The sequence below is a fragment of the Dryas octopetala genome, chromosome 1 (assembly GCF_963921425.1).
Source record: "Dryas octopetala chromosome 1, drDryOcto1.1, whole genome shotgun sequence".
Lineage (NCBI taxonomy): Eukaryota > Viridiplantae > Streptophyta > Magnoliopsida > Rosales > Rosaceae > Dryas > Dryas octopetala.
The window spans coordinates 29,964,936-29,987,337 of record NC_141366.1 but is presented as its reverse complement, the minus strand read 5'-3'; the positions used below and the strand labels follow the sequence as shown (position 1 = coordinate 29,987,337).

General features: G+C 34.3%; 2 protein-coding genes and 1 pseudogene across 2 annotated transcripts; 2 read left to right on the top strand and 1 right to left on the bottom strand.

The window, feature by feature from the left end:
- Positions 1-1,116: 1,116 nt before the first annotated feature.
- LOC147299643 (uncharacterized) lies at positions 1,117-2,322 on the bottom strand (annotated as a pseudogene).
- A 10,142-nt stretch (positions 2,323-12,464) lies between these two features.
- On the top strand, positions 12,465-13,852 carry LOC147299642 (ADP/ATP translocase, mitochondrial-like). Its single transcript, XM_086242653.1, has 3 exons — positions 12,465-12,929; positions 13,027-13,401; positions 13,556-13,852. Exons 1-3 carry the CDS (start codon positions 12,465-12,467, stop codon positions 13,850-13,852), a joined length of 1,137 nt encoding a protein of 378 aa, XP_086098779.1.
- Positions 13,853-21,267: 7,415 nt separating this feature from the next.
- LOC147299641 (uncharacterized protein At2g29880-like) lies at positions 21,268-21,848 on the top strand. Its single transcript, XM_086231543.1, has 2 exons — positions 21,268-21,606; positions 21,702-21,848. The coding sequence occupies exons 1-2, from the start codon at positions 21,268-21,270 to the stop codon at positions 21,846-21,848; spliced, it is 486 nt and encodes a 161-aa protein (XP_086087669.1).
- The last annotated feature ends 554 nt before the right edge of the window (positions 21,849-22,402 follow it).

Genomic DNA, 22,402 nt, shown 5'->3' with positions numbered 1-22,402 from the left:
ACGGGTTTTGTCCAAATGTCATTTTGGTTCCGAAAAAGTGTCCAATTTACGTCTAAATTGAAGTTTCGTTAACTCAAATAACTTCCAACTAACCAAAATCAATAATCAACCAAATTTGAATCGCAAATTCATGTTATTCAAAGGAATTGACGGTTGGGTGGTCCGAACCACCGCCGTCACCGCTTAAGGTGGCGGTTCCAACACCAAAAATCATAAATTCTCTAAATTTCTCTAAATTTTCAATTCTACTCAATAATTAAAGGTTCCTAGGGGTGGAATTTGTCCAAAATTACATACAACATCATCAATTTTTCCAATTACAAGAGGAACCCGAAATGGGTGCTAAATCCCCAAATTTTTCATTTTTCAGAAACCTCAAAAGAAACAAACCAAATTCAAAGGAAATGGAAGCCCATAACTCAAAGGGAAAAACCCACTAAAACATTGAAGAAATCGTGGTGAAGATTGGCCGAAATTTCTTTTGGCGAGACAAAGGAGAGTGGCAGCTGGGGTTGTCTGGGTTTCTCTGTGCGCGCGGGGCTGAGTTGCCAGTGAACTCTTAGTAGGTGTCAGCGCCGGAAAAGGGGGGTTGCATGGGTGGCTGGGTCGGTCGGAGAACAGCCGAAGGTGGTGGTGGTTGCAGTCGGGTGTGTGTACAGAGGAAGGTGCAAGAGAGAGAGAGAGAGAGAGAGAGAGAGAGAGATGTAATTTGGGTTTTAAAAACCATTTAAGTGAAAATTACAAATATGCCCCCGACTTTGAACGTCCGTAAAACCCAAACCGTAACTCAGATTTACTCGTGCTTTGTGTCTACGAACTCTGGAATCAAGACCCATTTAACGGGCCCAAAGTCAAATTCAAAAGCCCATTAATTTTAAAAGTCAACTTTGGGTCAAGGCCAATTTAAAAAAAGAAAATTAAAAATTAAGCCACAACTTTTTATTTCTCAAATCAAATCCCAAAATCTTTAAAATAATTTTTCAAATAAATTCTCAAAATATTTAGAATAATTCCTTGAAAAAAATAATAATAATACGAAGTCTCACAATTTAATCTCCCACTACGCCTCTAAATGACCATTATGAATAAAAATTTAAATTTCTAATGAAATTTGGGTTAGGTCGTTACATCTTTTAAGGTCTCCACCTCACACTTACAATGGCTGCACGGGACCACGGCCGTTGCCTGAGACCAAAAAGTCTCCTTAGTCTTGTCTTCCTTTACGATCTCTGCCATATTGATTCCAAATGGAGCGCTATCCACCTTCATCGTTGCTTTTGTTGGGAAGGTTAAACACTTTTCGTCGATGAATTTCTGCACCAAGTCACGGAAAACAAGACAATCATTAGTCAAATGATTCCAAGAATTATGAAATTTGCAATATGTCTTGTTTTTTATATCGACCGTACTTGGTAATATATGTTCGGCAAGTTACTTGATTTTTCTTTCAGCAAAGAAATAATCAATAGTAAAAAATCATTTCGATCTTATTAGTGTTAAATGAATAAGTGCGTGTTGTGTTGGCTTGAGGATTCCTAGGATTAGCTACGGTCACGGTATCAATTGTCTTTTCCCCTAAAGCCTTGCAAGCCAATGGTGTATCGAGACCCACTTCAGTCGCATAAGCATCGACTGTTTCTAAATCCTCAACATCTGTCATCCTTATTGATTGATTTTTGTAGTAGGTTCCTTTGGATGCTATCTTCTTTTGGGTTTCTTCTCTTACAATGGCCTCGTATCAACCAACTTGAATTATCAACTCGAAGAGGTCGCGGAATTTCATGCCCTCATACTTTTTCTGGAGGTCATAGCTGAGACCTCCTTGAGCAATGCGAACAAACTCCCTTTCTGATAGCTGTATCTGGAAACGGCTCTTAGCCTGTTTGAACCATGTTAAGAACTCTTGTGCGATCTCATGGCCTTGTTGGGCCATTCGTGCAAGATCTGCCACGGTCACTTCCTGCTCATTCTGATAAAACTACTCATGGAATGCCTGTTCCATCTCTATCTAGTACTGAATAGAATTCCTTGGAAACCCTGAGAACCAAAAAAATGCTGGCCCAGTTAAAGAGTTTGCAAAAATCTAAACTTTGCATAAGGGTTCACGACCGCCTCTCCACATTAAGCCGTAAACAGGGTAACATGCTTTATTGAGGACTGCGGCCCATCACCGGTGAATAGGGCGAAGTCTGGTATTCAAAAATTCCTTGGTAGTTCTGCCTGATCCACCCAGGCCGGATAAGGTTTTGAGTATTATGGCCGTTCAGTTCTTCTTGGTAAGGTTCTAATCATTCCTTCAATGACCTTATGAAGTTCATCCATACAAACGAGACGGTTGCCTTCTTCACGCCGGCCGTTATGTAATCGAGCATTTGTGCTTGTTCCTCAATAGGTGGCTTCCATTGGGCCTGCCATTAATTCCCTAGGATTGGTCCCCCGATCTGATTAGCTATCCCGAATTGTTGAACTTGAGGGATCTACTGACAATATGCATTGAATTGCTGGTTCATGTAGCCATATGGGTGACCTTGAGGCCCAACAACATTGTACACTGGTCCATGTTGATTTGGAGGAATATTCTAAGGAAGAAGAGGTGGTAAATTGGCATGTAGCTGATTTCAAATTGGGGAATGTCGGCCATTGTTAGGTAGTAGGGCAAACCCCACGCTTGAACTGCCATGGATATTATTGTTAATGGGTGCGGTCGTTGCTATTTGAGAGCTGACCACGGTAGGATCGATCACTAAAGGGGCACTGATGGTAGGGACTTATTGTGCACCTGTCTGCTGGGACACCGGTTGTCGACCATGCTGATTATTGCCACCTTGTCGTCCTACCTGTACTTCCCAACCTATTGCTTGTAAGGCTAGGGCAATGGTTTCGAACTGAGTGTTTGCACTCTGGTTTGCACTCATTGCATGTCGGTTAAACGTTTTGATCACGTTCGAGATTTGACCGACTAAGTCTTTGATTGTATTGGTCTGTTGGTTTATACTCTTGGCCAGAATGGTATTTTACCAAGAAAATCCTTGATTGATAGTTTCCGAAATCGTCTTTTCAGATTGAGCATCAGTCGAGTTGGTTTTGACTGCTCAAATGACCGGTGCCTGGCTTATGGCCATTTCTACCAAATCTTCTAATTCTTTGTTTCTGACTTCCAACTCCTTGTTCTTTTATCTCAATTCTTTTAGAGTTTGTGACTGAGTGTTGGATTGCATGCAATACCCTGATGTCCCACCGGGCGTGCAAAAAATGTTAGCCTCAAAATCTCTACGGCCACATGTTACCTAAGCCACGGATTAAGGAAATAAATTTGCGTTAGGCGTGCTAGTACACGATCGGGAGGCCGAGTGTACAATGATGATAATGCACATTACTGACTTCCGGTCAGGCAACCGTGAACCGAGGAAGGAACACCCCTCGGTTGCTAAGGTTCTAATGCCTTGGCTGCAAGGACTTAGGGTAGATGTGTTGTATTGGGTGTGATGGTGATGTACTGTGAAAACGTGTATGTGCGAGTGACATGTGTGAAATCAGGATCAAGTGAATAGCAAATAACAGTAAAAATAAAATCAAAACAAAGATGATCTTGGGTATTAATAGTGATAATGCGAGTATGAACGGTAAAACACATAACCTAAACTACTTTAATCAAAGAAAGCAATAAATCTAGTTATGCAAGGAAATAAAGAGCAAGAAATTGAATTTAAACGAACAATATGCGGATTAAACTACAATACTTGCATTAATTCTAATAAAAACCGAAGAACACAAAAGTTTTTATCCTAAGTTCTTGAGAGAAACCATGAGATTTTCTCAAGAACAAGCCTAAAAACAAAAGAACATAGTAACTACCTGGGAATTTTTTTGGGGATTCGAGTTGTCTTTGTAGTGATACAAGGCCTCTATTTAAAGTGGTAAAACTCTAACGGGTGCCTTGGATCCTAAGAGTCCTAATTCTTCTGAACAGTTGTAACATGTAAGGATCTTGAAGAATTATAACTCTTGATCTTCTGATCCTTCGGTTGCTTGTTCTAATAGGACTTTTCCTCTTTTGTCTTAATCCGCTCACTGGGCTCGGCCCGCTTGGATTTCTGGGCTTCTGTGTTGTCTCTGGCCCATTTCTATTACCGACCTGCTCTGTTTTGGCTGTTTCTTCCATTTATTGGGCTAGTCTGGCAATGGCCTAATATCTTTCCATTTTTGGCCCATCAACTGAGAAGTGTAAAATCATGCCTAAATAGTAGCAAAACGACATAGTTTTAGTGCTATGAAATTTTTAAAATGCCACCAAAGCATTCATATTTGCTAAAAAACTTGATTAATTGTGAATAATCAAAACTAGCAACGAGTGGGCACGGTTTGGTAATCGAATCGTGTAGGTAAAAATGATGCCTAAATCGACTATGTCGGTATTAGAAACGGCAAACATAGTTGAATTACAGAAGCCTTCAGCCGACATGGTCGGTTAACCAGTGTTATCAGGTTCAGATTGATTCGATGTTGGTTAAGAATTGTCAGAGAGAACGGTGAAAAAAAATGGCAAGGGAGAATAGCAACAGAGCCCGACAAGGTACACAAAAGAGAGAAAGAGAAGGAGGAGAGAGAGAGAGAGAGAGAGAGAGAAAGATCTCATAACGAGAGAGTCTGAGAGATGAGATTGTGCTGGTAGTTGGGGAAAAAAAGAATGAGATACCGTGATAGAGTTTGGTTAAAAACTTATTTATTTTAAAGTAATAGATAAGTCAGAAAGAAATTAAATATATTGGTTGTGTTATTTTAACAAAAATCACATTTGCCTTGGTGATAAGGTGCTAGCTTGTGCTTTATGTGTTGGCTAGGGGTTTGACTCCCAACTATGCATATACTATGTATTTTTCATGTTTGTGACTATAAGTATTTTCGGTTTTGTTTGAATATTTCAAAGGGTTAAGGAATCGCAAAATTGTGAATTAACCAGCCACTTCGGTTTAGCTTGGTTTCATAATTGAGAATTCACATGCAAATTAAAAAATTGAATTGTTGATTCGGTACGGTCTAGTATTTGGTTTGTCGATTACAAGTGCCTAGTCCCAACCAACCAAACCAACCTGAAAGAAAAAAGAACTTCATCAACAAAAGAATAAATAAATTTAAAAAAAAAAAAAAAAACAAGAACCAACTAAGCTGGCTCACAAGTAATAAATTTATGACTTGCCAAATGCAAAACTTTCCTTGTAACATCATTTAACCAAGTTTCCTTTTCATACCTACCAAATATGTGACGGTGAAAAAAATAACAACCTTCCACTTGTAACTTTAGTCATCTTACCAAAAACCCAATTTCTCAATTATCAACGGCTATGGATTACCTTCCACCATTCAACATACTAAACGAAGCAACTTATCATCCCATATTATAATCTTTTTGGAAAAAAAACAAAAACATGTTGTAAATATCATTAATTATGTGGTTGTCCATTATCATGTTTAATATTTATCTCTTGTATTATCTAGAATAATTGTATAGATAATTAAGAGAAGTCCAATTCATTGTAAAATATGAGACCTTAAGGGTCTATTCCAGGTCATCCAAGAGCCTATAAATAGAGGCCTTATGTGAATGAGAAATACACTCTGATTCCTCCCCAATTCTCTTTTATGTTCTCTTTACATTTCTCTTTATTTTATAACACGTTATCAGCACGATAGTCTTTCTTATATTTTATTTTCTTATAAACTCTTCTTGATTTAAGAGTCATATGATGCAACCTTGTTGCTTTTGACCAATACTCTTGATCTTAGAGTTGTTCTATTTATATATTTTATGTGTTATACTCTTCGTGTGCCTCCGTGATATGTGTCCTATCTATACACGAGTGCTTCAAGATAGGTGTTTCAATATGAATGCTTCTCATGTTGAATGATCTGATTCGGTTGGGTATGAACTGTCTATTCTATATCTGCTAGTTTTCATATATCCCGTTGTATGCTATCCAATTTATATATTATATATATGCGTACATATTGTTGACAGTTTTTCCAAATAAGTTGATGAGTACTTATATATCATATGAGTTTACTAGCTTACTTCTTTGAATTACCTGAGGTACATGAGTTAAAGGCTCCAACAAGAAGCACGTCTTACTATTTCATTCCACTTAATATATATATATATATATAGGAGAGGTATTTTTGATACTACAGGTTGAAGCATATCATAATCATGTGCACAGTGGGGACCTAATAATCGTTTAAGCTAACACATATTCCATGTTTCTTTATTGTTTTGTTTCACCCTATGAATTGACATGCAGGTTTGAATTCATTGATTCAATTCAATTCATCGTGAATGTTCCTGTATTGAGAGAACAAAATCATGAGTTTCTTTTACAAAATTTTGGCTTATATATTATGCTCTCTTACTTAATATATTATGTATATAATTATAAGTATGTATTGATCAATTATGTCTAGTGTGCCTATACAGAAAAGTGAATATATTTGCACCGGTATATGTTATCTATACCAGCCTCTTGCTATCATGGGGTTTTCTTATTAATTGGGTTGGATCAATTTTGTTAGTTTACAGTTTTGTTGTTGAATGACTTTGATTTCAATATGATCTCCCCCTTAACTTGTCGGCTGCCTATGACATATTATCAATTTCTTATCATGATGGTTTTTTTGAGTTTATTCATCAAAAGTTTCAATATATATAGATCTTGCATTCAATTGTGAGTTTTGGGTTGATTATATACGGTTTCATATTATATGATCGGAGTTTATTGATATATGTGATTATTCTGATTGTTGAGGTCAGAATTGAATGTTACAAGATCCTCAAATTAAAATCAATTGAGGACCCGAAGATCCTCATGAAATTGAATGAAGGCCTAAAGAGCCTCATTTCTTAACTAATCTAGTGAGGCCCAAAAGTTCCTCAGTTCTTGTATTATTAAATTAGGGCAAAGTGCCTCAATTGTTATACAACTAAATAAGATAAGAACCCGAAGTTCTTTATTACTTATCATACAAGGACCTGAAGTTCCTTTACCCATACAAGGATTTGAAGTTCCTTTACCCATACAAGGACCTGGAGTTCTTTGACCCATACAAGAACCTGAAGTTCCTTGACTCTAATTATTATAAGGGCCTGAAGTTCCTTGACCTTAATTATTTAATGAGGGCCTGAAGTTCCTCCATCTTTTATATGCAAATCAAGACCCGAAGTTTCTTGATTTATTCTTTTCAGAAACTAGAAATTTTCATTATTTATTATATTTGTAATTTTCTTAGATTTATATTATTCTTTTATATGGACTTACAATCCTAAACATCATACCTGAAGCTTCGAGTATGGATCACTTTGAACTCGAAGTTCATCATAGAACTTGAAATGCTAAAACCTGAAGTTTTGAGTAAATTATTTTGGCTTGAAGTTCAAGAGTTAAGAACCAGAAGTTCTAACATGGTACATACATAAAGGAAATAAGGACTTGAAGTCTAAATATATATGAACCTGAAGTTCAAAGCTCAAAAATTTTAGACTAAGAATTTTTAAATTAAATTTAAGTCCATGTTTTGAATCTCGAACCTGAAGTTTCAGAAATATGTTAATGTGGATTATGATGCTCATGTTATGACTTTTGAGGAGCAAATATTTAGAACCCGAAATTCTAACCTACTCCAAATTTGAGGTTTTGGGAATACATGGGAACATATTATTTGTATTTTGCCAATATTGATTGAACAAGAAGTTCAGATCTATAAATATTAGATATTGTACATTGTTAATTAATTCTTTTCATTATGTACACTAGTTGGCTATATCATTTTCTTTAAATACAACCTGAAGTTCTAAACCTTTGATCTATACTGTATTTATGCCTCCTATCACGGAATGGAGAGATCAAACTTATAAAGAAATTGATATTCTAACACATACAACGTGAAGTTCCTTATTCCTTGGTTTTACTTAAAACCTGAAATTTGAAGTTCATGAAAAATAGGATCAGAACATGTAGTTCTACATTAAACAGTCAAATAAGAACCTGAAGTTCTTTGACTTTTTGTTTCTTTATCAGAAGTGGATAAAAATTGGAGATGCGATAGAACCTAATGTTCTTATGATTGATTAAAATTTGTAGTTCAATGTGTATTACTTAATCAAGTCAGAACCTGAAGTTCCTTGATTTTTCCTTGATTTTCATGCTCTATGTTATAGAATCAAATTGAACCAGAAGTTCTTTGATCTATCATTCCATGATTTAGAACTCAAATTTTTCATAATTCCATAATTTTTCTTATGAACCTGAAGTTCTTGATTAAGTTTAGATTAAGCAGAAAGCCTTTATTCATATGAGCTTGTAGTTATATACTTTAACAAGATTTAAGAACCCGAAGTTTTGCTTATATTTTGTATAGAAACTTGAAGTTTCATGGTTTTTAATGAACTTGAAAGTTTCATAGCTTCAATTTAGAATATATTAGCATATATGTTCATAGTTGTTCATAATTAATTTATTAATTCTTATTATAACCTGAAGTTAGATGCTGAAGAATTATTTGAAACTAAAAGTTTCATATACCTACATGTGCATTGCAAACCTAATTATGTTTCGTCTTTATATAACCTGAAGTTATATAAGCATTTGAGTTTGTATAACCACTTACTCTATTGATTTTTATATATGCATTTATGAAAATTTTCCCGCAGTTAGGGGGAGAAATGACCGTTCTTGAAGAACGGCGTAAAATAGCATAATATGCATATACTAGTCTTTTTCATACCATTCAATATGGGAATGAGATATGAATGATAATGCAAATCTAATGAATGCATTTATTTGAAAGCTAGATGTATATATATACAACGAAACTGCAAAGTCACATATGGAAGTTTTATCTATGTCAACATGGATTCATGTCCTAACATGATAGTCCATCAATTTGGCGGAAAATGGTTTATTGCATGCCTGAAGCGTGATAAATTTATAGGTTCCAAAGTTTAGCTCCCAAGAAGTGAAAAGTATATGAAATGGTTCACATAAGCCCAATTAATTAAATTTAAAGATCCGCATTCTGTACACAAAATCATCCTAGAAGATATGACAATTCTTGAAGAGACTATAAAAGCCCCTGAAGAGGCACATGTACCGATTATAAAGATATATATATATTTATATTTATATCTAATGCATGCAAATGAGAATTGTGAGATCATTGATATAATGATGATATATTTTGTTTATAGTAGCTACTAAAAATCATCATGGGCTATAATAATGTGGAACCACGTTTACTATAAATGTCGAAAAAATTAAATGATTGGCCAAACTGGGAAGAGGCAATTCCTGTAGAATTGAACATCATTATAAACGTAGAATAATGAGAACCTATAGTTCAGACACCAAAGATGTTAACCCTGAAGGTTATAGAGTGTTTGAAATAAAGTGAACAAAATCACTATTTATAATGGCACAAGGTTTTTCCAAAGAAACATGGGATTGTGGTTATATATTCTCCTGTTATAAATGCAACTGCATTTTAACAAATTTGCTAAATTAAATGTGTTCATTATAAGGTTTTTCCAAAGAAACATGGGATTGTGGTTCTATATTCTCCTGTTATATATGCAACCGCATTTTAACAAATTTGCTAAATTAAATGTGTTAATTGCATATGGAGAAAACCTTTAAAGATTATGAAATGCCTGAAACATATTGCCAGAAGCAATTTCCTACAAGATATAGGATAAATTACTAAGTCAAATCCCAAATTGAAAATGTCATGAAATATTATGTGCCTGAAGCAAATCCTTGAAGGATTGAAAGAGCCTGAAGCTCAAAGTATGCACCCAACTTTAACAATATGAATATGGTCAAAATTGCCTTATTGAGTACTTTAATTAGAACCCGAATTCGAAAATTGTTGCAACATATTCAAACTTTTGAAAGAAGTTATGAATTAATTGAGGCTCCTGAAGAGCTCTAAGATTATTGAATGCTTGAATATTGGATTTGATATAAATGACCTTGGGAAATGAAAATAGTGTCTCGAGCTGCAGATCGAGTACAGTACTAGTGAAATTTTTATACCCAACATTTATTTGGTCTATTGGCACTGAATGATTAATTACTTGCTTCCTAAGAAAGATGTAAGAAAGATCTTAATTTGGTCCAGAAGCACCATATCTTAATGTGCCTTATTCAACTTAAATACAATGCAGTAGATCAAATATAGCATCGGTGATTGTGTCATGTAAATTTTCCAATATGCAAAGTATTTTCATAATAATTCATCTATTTTTAGAGAGAATTATTTCTAACCACTTTATTTAGTGGAATTATATTTTGTTAGTATTGCTTTAACCTCGACAGGATTTCAACATATGATGACAAACATATATCCCCTGTTAGTATGGAAGTCATGTTCATACAAGCATTTCCAAACTCCACTCTATAGAAGATGACATATGAGATATCATTATTTGCTGGATTATTGAACCAGTCAAATTACAGTTTGTTGTTATCAGGGGGAGCATCCAACCATTTTGCGTGTTGTACTTTTTTCCCTTCAACTAGGTTTTTGTCCCACCGGATTTTTCCTAACAAGGTTGTAATGAGGCAAAGCGCATCCAACATTGTATCAGTGATATTTCAAAAGTTGCACTATTTTTCCTTCGCTTTGGTTTTGTTCTATTGGGTTTTTCAAAGCAAGGTTTTAATAAGACAATCTTCACTGATTGGAGAAATATATCAACATCAGGAGGAGCGTGCCATCAAACATTGTACTCTTTTTCCTTCGTCCAAGGTTTTTATCCCATTGGGTTTTCCTGACAAGGTTTTAATGAGGCAGTGTCACGCGCTCATCATAACTATCAAAAACACATGAAGATTGTACTTTCTTCCTTAGCGAGTCTTTTAATTCCCATAAGGTTTTGGTTAGTAAGGTTTTTAATGAAACAATTGTCATATTCAATGAACATCCAAGGGGGAGTGTTGTAAATATCATTAATTATGTGGCTGTCCATTATCATGTTTAATATTTATCTCCTGTATTATTTAGAATAATTGTATAGATAATTAAGAGGAGTCTAATTCATTGTAAAATGGGAGACTTTAAGGTATATATATATCAGGTCATCCAAGAGCATGTAAATAAAGGCTTTATGTGAATGAGACATACACTATGCTTCCTCCCTAATTCTTTCTTATGTTCTCACTACATTTCTCTTTATTTTATAACAAAACATTCTTTTTTTGGAAAAAAAAAAAAACAAAAAAACATTCTTTTTTGACTAAAAACAAAAAGAGAATTTGAGGTGTTAACAGGACTGTTCATTTTGGTTCAAACCCTTTATCAGTGTCATTGGCCATCCCACCATATCTCCTGGTTAAGCTCTCCTCCTTTAGCGTTCCGAGAACCAAGCTCAAAGGGTAACCCTCTTTGTCTCTCTCTGAGCAGTGATCGCATTTCTCTCTCTCTCTCTCTTTGGGTGCCTTACTTTTTTATGTGGTGTCTTTGACTATGTATTTTCCTTGAGTTTCGGAGTTCACACATTGTTGTATTTACGTTTTTGTTATAAACCAGCAAAAGGGTCTTTCAGATCTCTCCGTTTCACTTCGGGGTCTCTTAGATCTCTTATTCTCTCCTCTCTTTTGAATAACTGTTTTGAAGGTAATATTTGAAGATGTTTGTGTGATTGTTTTTTTTGTTTTTGCTTTCACTCAAGTGGGTGTAGCACATTAATGAAGTTTTGGATATTGATTGGGTTTTGATTCACTTTGTTGCTGATGTTTGTTCTCTCACTTGTTTTGATTGGGTTGAACTTTTTGCTTATAACGTAAAAGGTATTTTTTTAATTAATTATTTATTTGTAACATAGGTTTGTTTATAATGTGTATAGGTCTTTTACACCTATCATTTGATGTGAATTGTGGGCTTGTTTATCTTTTGGAGCGATCTAGGGTTTGTATGGTATCCTTTCCGAAAACTGTTTTTTGTTTTTATCTATGATATTTATAGATGATCGAAATAATGAAGAATTTTTCAAAAAAACATTCAGTTTTTGAATAGAATATCAAACGCTCGCTAGTTTTCCTTTCATTTGCTTTCTAACTCATTCTTTTTTATCTTAGCCAATCTTATTATTATGTTTAGGAAGTCACTGGCATTCAGTGCTCTCCATTTTTTCATTGTTCTGCAGTGTTTACGGAAGCTTTTTATCCCAATTGGTCCATTTTGATCATACCTTTTATTTTTTTTTTGTCTTTATGGAGTTTTGATTTATAAGCAATGAATTCCCATATAATCTTTGTCCTATTCAAAGGAATAACACTGCCTGAAGTTGCAACTGTTGAATTTACATATTATTTTTGTTCTATATTGCATGCTATTTTCAAACTGTTCGAAGCATACTGGATATTCCCTGATTACAAAAGTGCATGGATGATCTTGTAGGTGTTTGATTTGTTGCAATGATGGCGGATAGGCAGCAGCACCCAACTGTTATGCAAAAGTTTTGTGGTCAGCTTCATCTGGGTTCCAGCCTTTCGCATGATAGGGGCTTCCAGAGGCCTGCTCTGAATCAAAGGCGTTTTGCATATGGAAATTATTCGAATGCAGCATTGGAGTATCCCATGAACCATGGATGTCAAGCTGCCTTACCTGTGTTTGTCCAATCCCCACAGGAGAAAGGATTTGCAGGATTTGCTATTGATTTTCTAATGGGTGGCGTTTCTGCTGCTGTGTCCAAGACTGCTGCTGCTCCAATTGAGCGTGTAAAGCTCTTGATTCAAAACCAGGATGAGATGATCAAGGCTGGTAGGCTCTCTGAACCTTACAAGGGGATTGGCGATTGTTTTAGCCGAACCATCAAAGATGAGGGAATGGGATCATTGTGGAGAGGTAACACGGCCAATGTCATCCGTTACTTTCCAACTCAGGTCTGTCATTCCACTTATTTTCATTTCTTTAACCTCATCATCTCTCTATATATATATATATCTCTGAGTTGCTTACATTGTTGGTCTCTCTGTCCAGGCCTTAAACTTTGCGTTTAAAGATTACTTCAAGAGGCTGTTCAATTTCAAAAAGGACAGGGATGGCTACTGGAAATGGTTCGCAGGTAACTTGGGATCTGGTGGTGCTGCCGGTGCCTCTTCTTTACTATTTGTCTATTCTTTGGATTATGCTCGAACCCGTCTTGCAAATGATGCCAAGGCTGCGAAGAAGGGAGGAGGAGGGAGGCAATTCAATGGCATGGTTGATGTCTACAAAAAGACTCTCCAATCAGATGGTATTGCTGGCCTTTACCGCGGCTTCAACATTTCTTGTGTTGGCATCATTGTGTACCGTGGTCTATACTTTGGAATGTATGATTCTTTGAAGCCTGTGATCCTCACTGGAAAGTTGCAGGTAACTAGATTTCTTTAGCACTATGTTATATATATATGATACAATTCCATTTGTGATTTGGTGCTAGTTAGCAGCTTAGCTTTGCAGTAATCTATTTTTTTCAATTTGACCAATATTGGGCAATATTGTTTTTTCATTTTTTGGACAATTCCAGGATAGTTTCTTTGCTAGCTTTGCTCTTGGTTGGGTAATCACCAACGGTGCTGGTCTTGCTTCTTACCCAATTGACACTGTTCGTAGAAGGATGATGATGACATCTGGTGAAGCTGTGAAATACAAGAGCTCGCTTGACGCATTCAATCAAATCCTTAAGAACGAGGGTGCAAAATCTCTCTTTAAGGGTGCTGGCGCTAATATTCTTCGTGCAGTTGCCGGTGCTGGTGTGCTTGCAGGTTACGACAAGCTTCAGGTGCTAGTGTTTGGAAAGAAATATGGTTCTGGCGGGGCTTAAGTAAAATGATGCTGAACAAAATGTCTTCATCTTGAGTTTCATTTGAAGAATTTTTTTCAGGCAGACGATTTTCACAAAATAACACCTAGTTTAGAGGATTGTCTCCTAATTAAACATTGGTTCATAATATTCCAGGAGTTTTGTTCTCATTATCCTGGCTATAAGAGCTCTTGTAAGCTCATTTTGTTAAATTTATAAACTATATGCAATACCGATTGTTCCCTTTACATATTTTTCTTGGTTTTGTGTTTTTATCTTAATTTTTGGAAGTATGGAGTAGTGAGAGGTTTCGTGTTAACGAAGTATATAGAACTATATATGAATTAAATAATATTACAGCCAATTTGACTAAATTAAATTGGTCTCTGACTCTCTAGCTTCGCTAATGTAACAACCCCAAATTTTACAGTAAATGATTAATAGGCCTATTTTACACTCCTAATATTAAAACTTAAATCAACCACCTAATATTTTGGAATGTTTAAAAAAGTCTACTAATAATAAATAAGCAACCATTTAAAAAGGTGTTGTACTAAGTCAATAGTTTGAAGTGTTTGTTTTACGTTGATTTATAAATTTTTAAGAAAAAAAAAAAAGAAGACAAAAGGTGTATTTTTAAGTAGAGAAAAATTTACAAACAAGATACATAATTTAATGGTTGCTTCATTTCAGGATATTAATTTTGATTCGTGTTAATGAAGAACACATACTTTTATTTTGTGTCAATTAAGGACCATGTTTTATCTTAACTTTGGCCCGACATTGGACCCATCAAAACTCCACCAAATCTAATAAACTTATACTTGGTTTAAAACTATGTATCTCCTCTTTACAACCATATAAAGATCACTCAAATCGGGCATTTACAACTCTAGATAATTGGCCCAAAAGTAGAGTACCTGAAACTGTCCAATCAAACCTTTGGGAACAAATTTAGAAAATCGGCCAGTTTCGAGTACCCTACTTTGGGGCCGATTATCTGGAGTTGTAGAGATCTGATTTAAGTGATCTTTATATGGTTGTAAAGAGCAGATGCATATCTTTAAACCCAGTATAATTTTTCTCAGTTTGGTGGAGTTTTGATGGGTCCAACGTCGGGCCAAAGTTGAGATAAAAACAGAAAAAAAAAAAAAACATGGTCCTTAATTGACACAAAATGAAAGTATGTGTCCTTCATTAATACAAAAATGAAATAACCATAAAAATATGTGTCATGTTTGTAAATTTTTCCCTTTTAAGTATCAATCATTTTTATGCAATTTTTATTGCCATTGTGCACAGTGAATATTGTTATTGTTTTGTAAAACATGAAAAAAACAGGGCGTGTGCTCGAGTTCTATGCCAAGCACGCTTTTATATTAAAGTGGACTGGCCTATCATCGATTTTTTTAGGATGACCAACCATCCGGGCATTTTTATTTAGTGCGTGCCTAATTTTAAACCCCATAATTACATACAAAATTTGCCTAAACCTAAGGCCCTAATACTTACAATTCTTTGTTTAACCCCTGCAACATATATAATGCCAAATTGACCCTATCATATGCACACGAGGACCCACCTGACACGCGGCCACTATTTTAATTCATTAAAAAGTAAGCCTTTGGCTTCAAAGGGGGTTGAACCCAAGAAAATTAAGTAGGCTTCAAGAGATCACCCTACCACTAGGACTGAGGACCTTGATGTGCAAGGGTTGGTATTTAATGATATTTATACACATTTTATATTTTAATTTTAAAAATTGTGTACTTTTTTTTATTGCTAATTTAGTGTAAGTTTTTTGTTTCAAATTTAGTGTAATTAATTTTTTATTGCAAATTTAATGTAACTATTTTTTTATTTCAAATTAGTATAATTATATTTTTTTTATTGAAAATTAGTGTAACTATTTTTTGCTCATGCTTGACTCCGGTTTGAGTCACCTTACTTGTGTGCAAATTATTATAATTTTTTTTTCACAAATAAAGGCATGTTATATAGTAGGGCATTTGTGTCAGTGGCTAAAGAATTAGCGGGCTATGCTAGTGCGTCAATGGGCTGGGTCAGCGGAAGTGATAACTGAAACTGAATCGATAACTGAAATTGAATTGATCACTGAAACTAAATTAATAATTTAAACTAAAATCGATTACTGAAACAGAATCGATCACTGAAATTGAATTGATCACTGAAACTGAATTAATCACTGAAACTGAAATTGATCGTTGAAGTTGAATCGATCACTGAAATTGAATTTACTACTACAACTGAAAATTGATAAATGAAAATGAAATCAATAACTCGATCAATCTAAAATCTTCAAATATTCACAATATCAAATTATTGTGGAAGTGAACGAGAATATATCAATTCAGTTTCAGTAATTGATTTAAGTTTCAGCAATCGATTCAGTTTCAATCATCGATTTTTGTTTCAGTGATCGATTTAATTTCAGTGATCAATAAAGTTTTAGTTTGATCAATTCAGTCTCATTATAATTGATTCAGTCTCAGTGATCGATTCAATCTAAGTGTGATCGATTCAGTTTCAGTGTGATCGATTCAGTTTCAGTGTGATCGATTCTATTTCAGTGTGATTGATTCAATCTTAATGTGATCGATTCAATCTCTGTGTGATCGATTCAGTTTCAGTGTGATCGATTCAATTGTAGTATAATCGATTCAGTTTCAGTGTAATCGATTCAGTTTCTGTGTGATTGATTCAATTTCAGTGTGATCGATTCAGTTTCAGTGTGATCAATCCAGTTTTGGTATTTCTTTTGTTTAGAAGATAATCGATTCTGATATGTGTGAGGAAAGTGAAAATGTTGAAATTTTTAAAAGTGTAATCATTTTGTAACAAGCTTGTATGTTGTACGTTTAACCTTTTCGTTTTTTTTTTTTTTTTCAATTTTAGTTTTAGGTTTTATTAGGCTTGTGAAATTTAATTGCATGTTATTGTTTAGTAAATTTGTACAATCTCTATTGTAAATATCTGATAGTATATAGACTTTTTTTATTGTATATTTGTTAAACTCTATAAATTAATCCATTCAGTATTACAACTTGTTGTGTTGTTGGGTTGGTTGGGAGTTGTTTGTTTGTCTTGAGTTTGACTGTCCACGGCTACTTTATTTTTCTTTAGTTTTTACCAAGGAATAAAATTTCGGATTTCCAGGAAATTTCGAAGATTTTTAAATTTCGACAAAAATTAGACGGAAACGACGGAAATTGCTATCAAAATACGGAAATTTTGAATGAAATTTTACCATATATTTATTTAACATATTATCTACTATATTGATAAAAAATATTGAAAAAACCAAATTATATAGTAGATTTTATGTGAGATGTGATGAATATAATGCGCGCTGAAGGTAAATACTGTTAAATAAAATTAATATAATGAATAAATAAAATTATTAAATTTTTTATACTCTATAATCTATACACTAAACCCAATACTTTATATGTCATAATATTACATTAAACCCCATATACTCCATATTTTTTAAGATATGATATAAAATATTAAGATTTATGCCCTTTAGAGTTTTAAATTATTTTTTATATAGAAATGTATTATGATTTAGGGTTTAAAGATAATTAAACGAAATCCCAAAAGAATCAAACGAAATTCCAAATTTTTTTTTTTCCAATTGCCCAAAGATCTCAAATCCTAATTGACCCTAAACTTTTTTTTTTTTTTTCTCTTTTTTTCTTTTCTTTTCTTTTTCTTTTCTTTTTTTTTTCTTTTTCTTTCCTTTTTTTCCCTTTTCTTTTTTTCTTCTTTCCTTCCTAATTCTACTTCCACTTCTCCACGTGATGGATGGCGTGAGCATTGAGTAGAAGTTGTGCAGAACCTTTCTTCTTCCTTTTTGACTTTTTCTTCCTTTTTCTTCCTTTTTCTTTTTTTTTTCTTTTTCTTTCCTTTTTTTTTTTTCTTCTTTCCCTCCTGGCTTCCATCCCGTGACCTTTCTTCAGTTCTTCACTTCTTCCCTTCATTTCTTCTCTCCCAGCCGCCGCAACTGACTCAGCAAGTCAGCATATGGTATAATATCAAACCTTTTTCTCTTCTCTCTCCTCATGTCCTCCCTCTCCAGCGCCACTCTCTCTCTCCCAAGTCCCTCCCCGATCTCCCTCTCTCCCTCCCCGATCTGATTTTCTCCCTTCCCGCTCTCTTCTCTCTTCTTTCTCCTTCCTCCCCAGTCACGCGGTGGCTGAGTTTGTAACTGGCAAGGAGAAGACAGACATAAAAATGGTGGGTTTGTTACTCGGAACGAAATTTCGCCAAATTTCGGCGAAATATTGGCGAAAAATTCATGAACTAGTGTTAAAATTTCCATACCCTCAAAAAACGAAATTTTCGGCGAAATTTCGCCGAAAATTTTGAAATTTAACTCCTTGTTTTTTACAGCAATATTGTAAGCTATGTAGCACGTGGGCCATGATGGAGAAGTAACGCATGGTGCAGGGAGCAGCCTCAGTGTGTCAGTTGGGCATCGGAATTTAAAAAACACAAAAAGTCAAAACTGTTGTTTTCATATTGATCATGGGGCGGCAACTAAGATTAAACAGCAACTAAGGGGTATCAATTAATTCTAAAAACGCTGGAGGTTTTGAAATAACTCTACTACTAATTTGGGGTTATTAATTATTTACTATTTTTTATTTTGAACTTAAAAAAAGTCCATTTTTTTATGACAAATATAATAATGGATATTTTTATTTAATAAAATGATAAATAAGCCCATTCTACAATCCCTAATGTTAAGTCAACCCACCTAATGTTTTGGAATGTTAAAATGGTCCACCAAATGATAAATAAACCCGCGTTTTAAAATGAGGCGCATAAACTGGCCGAAAGAAAATAAGGCGTCAAGTGAATAGGAGACTTTGTATTGAGCCGATAGTTACTGTTCGACAGTAACTCTATAGTGACAAACAGTAACAACTACTGTTACTGTTGAAATTATGGTGGATATGACTACATAAGCTTGAATTTTTTGTTTTTATGTTGGTTTATGAATTTTTGACATTTTTATGTAAGAAAAAAACGAAAGGTAATTTTTTTTTACTAATGACAATACCATTATCAATAAATTCTTGCAAAATAATTTCTAGATGTTTCCTATGTTTTTTTTTTTACTATGTATAAGAATATATATCATACATATACACTACAAAAAGAATCATATTTCTTAAATATTTGATCAATCTTTCTTTGAAAAATAGATGAAGCGTTTTTTAATTTAAAGGGCATGACAAGCCATCCAAAATGTCATTCTAGAAAAGTGAAAGCTATCCACTCAAATGATTCTAGTGCTAATTTAGGGGGGTGTCCCCAACTTGGATTTCATTGGATTTTAAAAAATGAAATCTAAGGAGGGTGTCCCCAACTCAAATTTTAATAGATTTTAATGGATTTTAAAATCTATAGAATCCATCAAAATCTAATGGAGTTGGCTGGAATTCTCATGGAAATTGTTATGTGTAAAATATGAATCCAAATCCATCCAAATCCATTAAAATCTTTTACTTAATGAAATCCATGACCCTTTTAGAACACCTAGTTTTCATTGGAATATATTAAAATCTAAATTAGGGACACCTTGATTTCTTTGGAATCCATTAAAATCTGAGTTGAGAACACCTAGATTTCATTGGACTTTTAAAAATCCAATGAAATCCAAGTTGGAGACACCCCCCTAAGTGTCCTCAATTAGGATTTTAATGGATTCCAAAGAAATCAAGGCGTCCCCAACTCAGATTTTAATAGATTCCAATGAAATCTAGGTGTCCTCAAAACTTATAGAATTCAAAGGATTTCATTAAGTAGTGGAATTTGGGTGCATTTTTATGTGAGTGGTATAAATACCAAAGCCCATAAGAATTCCAGTCCCCCCTCAGATTTTCAACGAGCTCTCTGTCTCCCGAGAACATGAACAAACCTGTTTGACTGCTTGAGGTATGCTATTTTTGCTATTTTTTCTCTCAATTTTCATAGAATCACAGTAATGATGCTACATAGACCTGCTTGACTGCTTGAGTTTTCTTCTTTTGTTTTTTATTTTTATACGATGCTATATATATGTATGGACACTTGTGGTTATAGAAGAGGAAAAATCAATAGAAGAAGAAAATCAGAGAAGTAAAAATAGGCAGTGTATGGTTAAAGAAGAAGAAGAAAAAAAAGTTTTCAATAAAAATCACGTAAGTTGCAAGTAAGTTGCAAATACCGTAGGTGAAATCAGGGGCTAACAATCACCTAATCTATTTCGATAATCACCTCAGCTTCATTGGTATTCGCTACATGGGCTTTCTATTCTAGGGTTTAGCCTTTTGGCCTCTTGCCATTGTCTTGTATACCGCCAGATATGAATGGTTGAAAGATATAGCTCCACTATATCAGATATTTAACAAGGTATGGTGGGGTAGGTGTCTTGAAGTAAAGAAGAACGTAAAAGCAATTTTTTATGACATTTTGGTACCTTTTTTTTCGTTTAAGTTTTCTAATGTATAATAAGTCCTCCAGATATGAAATAATTTCATCATGCTTGTCATAATTTATATCTTTCCCAAGTTTTTTTCAGTCTTTTTGCTTTTGGGTTTTGTTTAGTTGCCAAGAAAATTGAAGTGAATGGTAGATTTTTGTTGTTGTATGGTATGATTCATTATTTAGCAGGATCATATAGTAATTCAAACTGTAGAGACAAAATAAAAATACTTGTCTTGGTTGAAATGAGAATTCATGTAAATCAATAGTATTATTTGAAGGACTTTGACTGATTTTTTTTTTGTTGGTTTGATTGTTTGATTGTGTTAATAATTTTTATTGGGAGGAACAATCTGAGGAACTGTATGAGTTAATGTTGTGGATGCCTTTTGGTTCTTTTAGTTGGAGTCTTGCATTTCCATATTTTTAAATGTGGTCTTCATAACACTGCTCGTATAATAATGGACTCACATTGTTACAGAATGTTTACAACAGCATAAAATAAGTGGCATCACTAATTATCCGACTTTCTATGTGATGATTTTGTATGCTCCACCATGCACTACATAAAAATGTAATAGATGTGTTTGATTTATTTGATAAATAGTCATTGATTTCACATGTTCTGTACAATTGTGCCGAGAAAGAATAGGAGAAAGAATCAGGTATTGCAAGAACAAGTTTCTAGTGTCAACAAGGTCAGTGGCATTCTTTTCATGTCATGCTTTTTATTCTTGTTTTTATATTCATATTTCTTATTTTTTGTAAATATGTTAAGGGTTTCATAATGGCAGTTATGTGTCTTTCAATGAATGTTTTTGAATGGATTGAATATTTTCTATTGCTTTATAAATACTTGCCATATCCATGTCCATGCATTAATGACATAAAAAAGTATATAACTTATTAAATATTTCATGGACAATATAGTGAGATTATAAATGGGAGATTCACAAGTAAAGGGTAGAATTGGGTATAACCCGTGGAGCGTAGAAGAGAGCTCTATGTTGTTAGAGCTTATGGTTGATGCCACCAATCGTGGATGGCATGATAGCAATGGTTTGCTAAGCAGACAAATAGTAGAAAAAAAGATACTTCCTATTTTGAATGAAAGGCTTGGATGTGAAAAGAATTATACTCAGTACCAGAGCCGAATGAAATGGTTTAAGCAACGGTATCACAATTATTCTGATCTTATGCGGTATAGCTCTGGTTGTAGGTGGGACTCAAGCATGAAGAAATTCATTGCTAGTGATGAAGTATGGGAAAATTACTTTAAGGTGAGATTTTGATTTTATATTTGTATTTATTTATATGATAACTTACAGTGTGTTTATGCACTAATGATAATCATTATATGTTTGTTCTTTTCTAGTCCCACCCAAATCAAAAGCACCTTCGTACTGATAAGATTGCCGACTATGAGGATTTGAGAATAGCAATTGGGAATGGCACTACTACTAGAAGAAACTCAATTGGATTGGATGATGATCGATACAGATTCAAGGATATATGGGGTTGAAGAGAATAGATGTGTCAGGATAGAAGACTATGTATTTGATGAGAGTCACGAGGGATATGTCCAAAGTCAACATGAACAGTCATACGAAACTCCATCACATGAACATTATACTTCATCCCCACCTATCATGGAAACTAATATGGAGGTTCCCTTGGAAAACAGTGGTCCGAAAAAACGAACTAGAACCGAGTATGAAGGGAACTCTAGCTCATTTGATACCATGACTCGAGCCAATGTTCTAGAAAAGATTTCTCTTGGCATGGATTCAATTACTGCAATTGCAACTGACATTCGAGGAATGCATAATCTGATGGAGAAAAGAGAAAGAGATAGAGAGAAAAGTGAAATAGAGAAAAAGGAAAGAGAGAACAAGAACAATATATGGAATGCTATCAAGGAGACCCCAAACTTGGATAGTCGCACTCGCTACAAAGCGGCTACATTTATTCATAAGTTGGGAATGAAAGATGCCTTTTTGAAAATGTCACTTGAAGAGCGTTCGGAGTGGATAATTTATAATGTGGAATGAGTGTGGTTATTTGAGAAAATGTTTA

Excerpts from the sequence above, each read along its gene's own strand:
- LOC147299642 (XM_086242653.1), top strand. The coding sequence starts at position 12,465 with ATGGCGGATAGGCAGCAGCACCCAACTGTTATGCAAAAGTTTTGTGGT. Across the intron at positions 12,930-13,026 it reads TCCGTTACTTTCCAACTCAG|GCCTTAAACTTTGCGTTTAA; the intron begins GTCTGTCATTCC and ends CTCTCTGTCCAG. Across the intron at positions 13,402-13,555 it reads TCCTCACTGGAAAGTTGCAG|GATAGTTTCTTTGCTAGCTT; the intron begins GTAACTAGATTT and ends GGACAATTCCAG.
- LOC147299641 (XM_086231543.1), top strand. The coding sequence starts at position 21,268 with ATGGGAGATTCACAAGTAAAGGGTAGAATTGGGTATAACCCGTGGAGC. Across the intron at positions 21,607-21,701 it reads TATGGGAAAATTACTTTAAG|TCCCACCCAAATCAAAAGCA; the intron begins GTGAGATTTTGA and ends GTTCTTTTCTAG.